The sequence below is a fragment of the Littorina saxatilis genome, linkage group LG9, assembly GCF_037325665.1.
Source record: "Littorina saxatilis isolate snail1 linkage group LG9, US_GU_Lsax_2.0, whole genome shotgun sequence".
NCBI classification, from domain to species: Eukaryota; Metazoa; Mollusca; class Gastropoda; order Littorinimorpha; family Littorinidae; genus Littorina; species Littorina saxatilis.
Genome location: NC_090253.1, coordinates 52,748,766 through 52,756,265, shown reverse-complemented (window position 1 = coordinate 52,756,265; position 7,500 = coordinate 52,748,766). Strand labels below are relative to the sequence as shown.

The window sequence follows — 7,500 nt, the reverse complement described above, 5'->3', positions numbered from 1 at the left end:
GAATGAAGAAGGACGAAGACCGAGAGTATACAATCACACATTCTTCAGATGCTTCGGTCATAATACTAATGGCGACGATATTTGAATAACGTAGTTTGAAGCCCGAGACTATATAATTACACGTTCTTCAAATGCTTCAGCCATCATGCAAATGACAACGATACTTGAACAAAGAAGGACGAAGCCAAAAAGTATATTTTGACGACAGGTGGCGTTTGTTCATCTTGTTTTGGCAGAGAAGCCACGCAGAGACTATTCAGCCATACGTGCTTCAAATGCTACAGTCATATTGCAAATGGCGACGATACTTGAAGACCAAGCCCGAGAGAATGCAATCACACGTACTTTAATTGTTTCAGTTCTAGAACTATGTAGGAGCCGAGGGCTATGATGATCATGCAAATGGCGACGTGTATGCGCGTGAGAGGGCACAGGAAGTTGGCCATGATGAAGGTGACGGCCATGGACAGGCTGCTAAACATCCCTTTGATGGCGAAAGCCGAGTCCACTCGGTTTGGAAACATGGTGGCCATCAGAGCTGTAAAATAAAGATGTCAATATCATACAATGCAACCAGAAGTATGTGTTTAGAAAAAAAGGAGAGTTTACACAAAGAAAACAACAATTACAGACATTGTTTGTTCGCTGTAAGATTCGAACCCAACGTAACCGGATTTGCGGTCTTGGTGACAGCCCCCATTCGCCCGTTCACTTTGTATTCTGGACAGCAAAATCAAAAAGCACTGACAGCCAGCGTGACCGAAATAATGCTGGCATTACTAACACCAAACCGCATTGACCAATCACCAATGGGCACTAACGTCATTTTACACAAAAAAGTATTTCCCTAACCAAAATTGCCTCTTGATTTGGGAAAATGTGAAGATTTCTTTTCTGTCGTGGCATATACTATGGTCGGTTAATTATGTAAAGGGAAGCAACCGGCTGCAAGGGGGCGTCGACAGAGACAAAGGGTAGTGTTGAAAGCTTGTAAGATGCTAGGCTTGTGCACATGCAACTCACGGGGCCTTATGTTTTTCAGGTCTTATTTTATTAAGGTCTTAACAGAAATAAGGCCTTATGTTATTAAGGTCTTAACAGAAATAAGGCCTTATGTTATTAAGGTCTTAACAGAAATAAGGCCTTATGTTATTAAGGTCTTAACAGAAATAAGGCCTTATTTTATTAAGGTCTTAACAGAAATAAGGCGTTATTTTATTAAGGTCTTAACAGAAATAAGGCGTTATTTTATTAAGGTCTCAACAGAAATAAGGCCTTATTTTATTAAGGTCTTAACAGAAATAAGGCCTTATTTCCCTACGCCCTCAATTTTTTATGACTGTGAAGATTTGAGGCCTTATTTTCAAATAACGCCTTAGTTCTAAACAATAAGGCTTTATTTCTGAAAATAAGGCCTTATTTTCACTAGACGGTCGTATTTTTGTAAGGCCTTATTTTTGGGAGTTTTGACCCTTTGTGCCAAGGATAACTCACCATTGACCTGCACAGCCCACACGCCCTCCACCAGGCCCAGCAGCACGGCGCGGAAGAAGAACACACCCAGCTGGTCCGCTGTGGGCTCCCACCACGTCAACATGGAGAAGAGGACGGCGTCACAGGCCAGCGCTGACACGCACAACACCTGTCTACCCGTGTAGCGAGCCAGCCACCCGAGGAGCGCCGCGCTCAGCATGGTGGCCAGTCCCCACGCAGCCATCACGTACCCCACCATCTTGATACCCAGGGTGCAGCTGATGTAGGCCTGGAAATAAAGAAAAACACGGCGTACATGAACCGCAGAGAACAAAAGTGAAAAGCCTATCCTTAACTGGGCGAAGTCAACAACGTGAAGTATACTTTGTGAACCTGGCCGCACGGAGCTTCAGCACTAAGTTTTTGGTAACAAGTCGACTTCGGGCTCAATTAAGAACCGCCCGTAAAGTGAAAGTCAAGTTAGTTTCAGTCCAGCTGCAACTGTCCTTTATTTTTGTCTTAAGTTTACCCTCTCCAAGAGATGTAATTACTATGATGATGTCGAGGAAGAAGAATGAGTTGTGGGGTATTTTGGTGACAAATGATTTATTTCGAAAAAGGCCAGGACTATTTTGATACCTAGAATGTAACTGAAGGAATGATCGCGTCCGATGTTTACAGTACGGGTTACCAAAAAGGCAACACAACGCCTTATAAAAGACAATAACAAAAGAAACAGGTATCAGAAACAGCCACCTTCGGATTCAGAAGGAAATGAAGTGTGCCTGGTTTTTGTGTGTGTGCGTGTGTGTTTGTTGTTGTTGAATGATTGATCTTCTAAACAATAAAGAAAAGTGTAATACTTGAACAAAACAATCCCAAAGTAAAGAAAACTGTAATGAAAGAAGACAAAAATCACAAACTGACCTGCGTAAAGGTGCCGACCTCAATGGCAAGGTTCATCATGCGACTGACGAGGAAAGGCACCAGTAGCCACAACCGCGGGTCGGTCAGAATCTCCAGGTGTGACATAAGCTTTCGCCAAACGTCACGTCCGGTCCAGCGGGGCTGCTGCAAGTCCGGCAGATACAGCGCCGTCACAGCCAGTCCGCACAGCTCGAACAGAAGATACACGGTCATGAGAGTGTACACCACGCCAGGGTCCGGCCTGGCTAGCTCTTTCCTGGGACGAACCCCGGTGGAGCAGTAGTGAATCCCGCACCGTTTCGTCTCAACCTCGCTCCCTAAAAACTCGTCCCCGTCCCCTTCAGTCTGGTTGTAGGACGACTGGAAGAGGATGGACGAGGAGATGAGGTTGCCGCTGAACTGAGCCGCCATGAAGATGGAGAAGAAGACCCCGTTGAGACGACTGAAGACGGCGTGGAAGGTGGTCTGTTTCTTGCGGTCGGTGATTTCCTGGCGGGCCAGGGCCGTCATGTAGATCTCCAGGGAGGTCCACAGGGGGCAGCTGAGCATCCCCATGACCAGGGACCCCGGGATGAGGGTCATCCAGTGCGGGTAGAAGTTGCAGAGGACGAAGAAGCAGTGGCCCACCCAGGCGGCCATGATGGCATTCTTGACGCCCGTGTGGTAGATGATGACTGGGGTGGCGAAGCTGCTGAGGAACCCTGTGCCGTACGCACAGGCTAGCGTCACCACGCCCAGCCCGTCTCGCTCGTGAAGGCTGCTCTGAAGGTTCTGGATGGCCTGACAAAAGAAAGTAGAATGACGTGAGAGTGTAATGGTGCGAGAAACAAAATAACATAAAAGGAAAACAACGAAGACAGAAAGAAGAAGAAGATCGACACACCGACGAGCGTCCAGATTGCCATGCGTGTAAATATGTAACAGTGTCAGAAAACATGAGAAACGAAGTCTGTTGAGAGCGTTTGACTGCGGTTCGCAGTCATATTTGAACAGTAATAACGAACTTTATTGTGAAATGTTTGAAATCTCACAGAACATCGAACTCACCTCGTAGAAAGCTTGCTGAAATATGTTATTTCAGATATTAAAACGGCAAAAAGGGACAGTTGTCTCTTTCAAAAAGGATGCTTGATTATGGTACACAATAGAAAATGAGAGAAAAGCCAAGCACATCTATTTCACTTCGTATAGAAAGCTTGCTAAAGCTGGTTATATAGGAGATTAGAACGTTATCAAGTGGGAGTTGTAGTTTTTGGCTCACATAAGTGTAGCCTATGCGATGCTAACTTTTGTCTGTCTGTGCGTGCGTGAGTGCGTGCGTGCATGCGTATGTATGTATGTCTGTGGTAGAAACTTTAACATTTGAAGACGTCACAACATTTGAAGACGTCACATTATGACGTAAGAGGGTTAGACGTCACGCGAAGGAATTACTGAAAGTCTCGGTCATTGTTATTATGAGCGGGCCGAGACTAGTTTTTTCTTCGAAATCGGCCATTCAGATCTAGATCTAGTGTCTCGTTTTCTTGCACAGTGTCACCTATGCCGCTTACTGTGTGTGTGTGAGTGTGTGTGTGTGTGTGTGTATGTGTGTGTGTGTGTGTGTGTGTGTGTGTGTGTGTGTGTGTGTGTGTGTGTGTGTGTGTGTGTGTGTGTGTGTGTGTGTGTGTGTGTGTGTATTGAGTTTGTGTTACTGTTTGTCGATTTCTTACGGGAGCCTTGAAGGCTTCGCCTCTTGTTTTCTGTTAAAAAATGTCGGATTATTATTGAAAACTAGAGAAAACAATCCAAGCAAATCTCCAAACCTGAAAAGAAGTGTAGACTAAGAAGAAAGACAATCCCATGATCATGGCCTCTCTGATAGGTCGCCTGGATTCTGAACGGTATTCCGCTATATGCCCCGACCCTGCTGTTGTCGTCGTCGTCGTTGTTGTCGTCGTTGTCGTCAGCGGTGCCTTTGCTGGCGACGTTGAAGAAAAGTTGATGACCACATTTGTGAACTGCGGGAAGTCTTTTCGCAGAACGCGGGGAGAGCGACTCTTCAACGTAGTGGAGCCTGGAGTCTGCATGTTGAGGCACTTGAGGAGACGATGCAGTCAGTGGTTTCTTGAAAGTCTTTGGGTCAGGGTCAGGGACAGGCGAGAGTTAGGACTGATCAGCCATCTGAAAAGCAATGGAAGATCATTTGTGACATCGTTAGTGGAAAGGATGTAAGTCGAGCAACACACGATCGAACTACATGTATGTTCTAGCTAAAAAAACCAAAAAAAAACCCACAGGTGAACATTTATGAATTTTTACATTATCAACATGAGCTTTTTGTACTCTTCAGGGCTAATAGTAGGAGTAGCAGCAGTAGTAGTAGTGGTGGTGGTGGTGGTGATGGCGGTAGTAGTTGTAGTTGTAGTAGTACAATAGTAGTAACATCAGCAGCAACAGCAGCAGCAGTAGTAGTAGTAGTAGTATCAGTAGTAATAGCAGTATATCGAGGTCGGAACGAAGGCTATGTTTATCGAAACGGTTGAAATGACAATATAAGATGTTTGATGGGTTGTTGACAGACCAGCTTTTTTGTCGTCCGAGGGGGAGCATATCGTCTTTTGTTTCATATTTATTGACCAAGGCCGAAGGCCGCGGTCAATAAATATGAAACAAAAGTCGATATGCCCTCCGAGGACCGACAAAAAAAGCTTGTCTGACAACAACCCATCAAACATCGTTTTTGTCATCATTTTGGTAGCGCGAAAATAATTGCATCATCAACAGAGGGAGCCATGAGTTGAAACGCGAGTTTGGTTTTGAAAATACCGTTTTTGGGGCCCCACCACGCTGTTGCAATCACTGAAGGCAGGCGCGAGAGTGAAGGCGCTACAAGTACAAGTGAAAGCGAGTCAAGGAGATCTGTGTATTAATTTGATGACATGTTGAGACAAGTATGTCAGGTTTGAGGAAGAAAAGTTCTGTAGGTTCCGACTAAATGAATGGTGTGTGAATCCAGCAGTACGCTCTTCGACTTTGGGCCGACAGCGGCGTTTCATTGCAAAGAATGACCTACATTTTGTACATTTGCTTGCGATGGGATTGCCCCGCTGTTTCGAAGAGTTGCTTGTTTGCGGCACTGTCTCGGTTCGTGACATCTCTTAACAGATATGTGGATTAAACGTGCGACGAATCGAGAGCAAGGAATAGCAGAAAGCAAAGATGAGTGAGTCGCTTTTCTCTTGTTTTCCCTCTTACCTGTGAGCCGATGAACCCCCGAGCGTTTCTATTGGGTTTGGTTTTGAATATCCATGTAACCTGCTTTCTGTAACTATGGTAACTGGGCATTTATTCCCCGGGGAACATGACATTTATTTCCCAGATGCTTGTGAATGAAAACTCGTGAAAATGATGACAGTGGACTAATATTACCACTAAAAGAAGACACCACCACCACCACCACCACCACCAACAACAACAACAGAAACAACAACGACGACAACAACAACAACAACAACAACAACAACAACAACAACAACAACAACAACAACAACAAGCAACAACAACAGCTACGGAAACAATAGCAAGAACAACGACATAATCACCTTTCTGGCTCGTTCGGCAGTCCTCACTTACGTTAAGTGACGGACTTTTCACATCTCAGCAACAGCTATATGCTTAGAGACCCTTCTACCGCCTGTCCAGCAAAACATACTTCCCGAAACGATATAAGGCTGATTAAACTTGTCACGGAGAGCACTCAACGCAAACTGGATGTTTGACGCACACAACTGTTCACAAAGTCAATGTATATGAAATTGACACACGCGCCACACGCACGTCCTCGTTTTAAACTAACCATGCACAGAGTATCAATAAAACACAACTGTAATTAGCAGTCTAATCGATTTTAGTCGTTTTGTTTTGTTTGGATTTGTACATTTATGGGGTTGTATTTAATTGTCGATGGTGACAGATGGATTCAATTGCGGTGATTTTTGAAAGGTTATTATATATTGTGAGAACAGTACATGTGCTGATTTTTGTCCGTATCATGTGGTTAATTGTCTTATGTAGGTTGTACATTTAATTGTTCTATTCTGTATATATGTTCTTTTGTAAAGGGGCTAGAGCTATAGGTTAGGCACTTAAAAATGTCCAGTAATTATCATGCTTTTTGTCATGAATCGTTCGCCTAATAGTGTCCTGTCTGTGGTTGTATGGTAAGATAACATCTGTTGACTTGATCAAACGTCCGAGTCCATGTGTTTCTCTAGAAAATAATTTCTGTCGTTTTAAGCCCTATAAGCCATTCGATGTACCTTAATTAGGACCCAGCTTTCATAATTCACTTATATTGCGACATTAAAAATACATACAGTGGTTGATTAACGGCACACTCCTTCTCGTAAAAAGAAAGTAAAAAGAAGCTTGTATAACCAGTATATCCATAAATGGTTTACAGAAATTGGAACAAAAAATATGTTTTGGAATTATCGAATGTTTAAAGATATTTTTGCATGTGAAGACTATGTCACACACCTGCCATATCAGCAATGCGTTTCAATGATGAAGTTTAGAACATTAAACAACAATTTGCCTGAACAGAAAGAACGTTATCTTAACATCCCGAGGTCAGAAAGAACTTGCACCAAATGTGAATCACAAGACACAGGTGATGAAATCCATTATTTATTTGTCTGTGATTTTTTCAAAGAAGAAAGAGCTGAGTTGTTACCACCTTACTATTGGAAAAAACCTAATGCACTTAAATTTAAAAAGTTGTTTGCTACTAAGAAAAAGAAATTGCTAAAGAATATGTTGGACTTTATCAATAGAATTTGTAACAGTTTTTCATACTTTTTTTTTATTTTTTTTTATTTTTTTATTTACTATATTAGCATATATCATGATTGTATTGATTGTATTTATTGTTCAAAATGCCCCCGTGGGTTATGGACTAATAAAAAAAACTTGAACTTGAACTTGAAAACAGTTGGCTCGCCATCTCAGATCTGACCTGGCTTGTACATGGGATAAGAACGTACCTTCAACCTGGGAAAATACCACAAATGAACAGCCTGGTAGGCTACATGTTGCTATTTGTACACAGTGTGAATT

The 7,500-nt window shown here is 43.1% G+C and overlaps 2 protein-coding genes across 2 annotated transcripts in view; one reads left to right on the top strand and one right to left on the bottom strand.

Moving 5' to 3' along the window:
- LOC138976438 (protein unc-93 homolog A-like) overlaps window positions 1-4,581 on the bottom strand; it is a 6,239-nt gene extending 1,658 nt beyond the window's left edge. Inside the window, exons 1-4 of the mRNA XM_070349295.1 lie at window positions 4,206-4,581; window positions 2,401-3,180; window positions 1,495-1,762; window positions 1-538 (exon numbers count right to left, since the gene is read on the bottom strand). The exon at window positions 1-538 is cut by the window's left edge and continues 1,658 nt beyond it. Coding sequence (XP_070205396.1) covers window positions 336-538; window positions 1,495-1,762; window positions 2,401-3,180; window positions 4,206-4,469 — 1,515 coding nt within the window. The 5' untranslated portion in view covers window positions 4,470-4,581 and the 3' untranslated portion in view covers window positions 1-335. The remainder of the gene's footprint in view (window positions 539-1,494; window positions 1,763-2,400; window positions 3,181-4,205) is intronic.
- A 2,738-nt stretch (window positions 4,582-7,319) lies between these two features.
- Window positions 7,320-7,500, top strand: part of LOC138977264 (G-protein coupled receptor GRL101-like) — a 7,852-nt gene continuing 7,671 nt past the window's right edge. Inside the window, exon 1 of the mRNA XM_070350170.1 lies at window positions 7,320-7,327. Within this exon, the coding sequence (XP_070206271.1) occupies window positions 7,320-7,327 (8 nt within the window). The remainder of the gene's footprint in view (window positions 7,328-7,500) is intronic.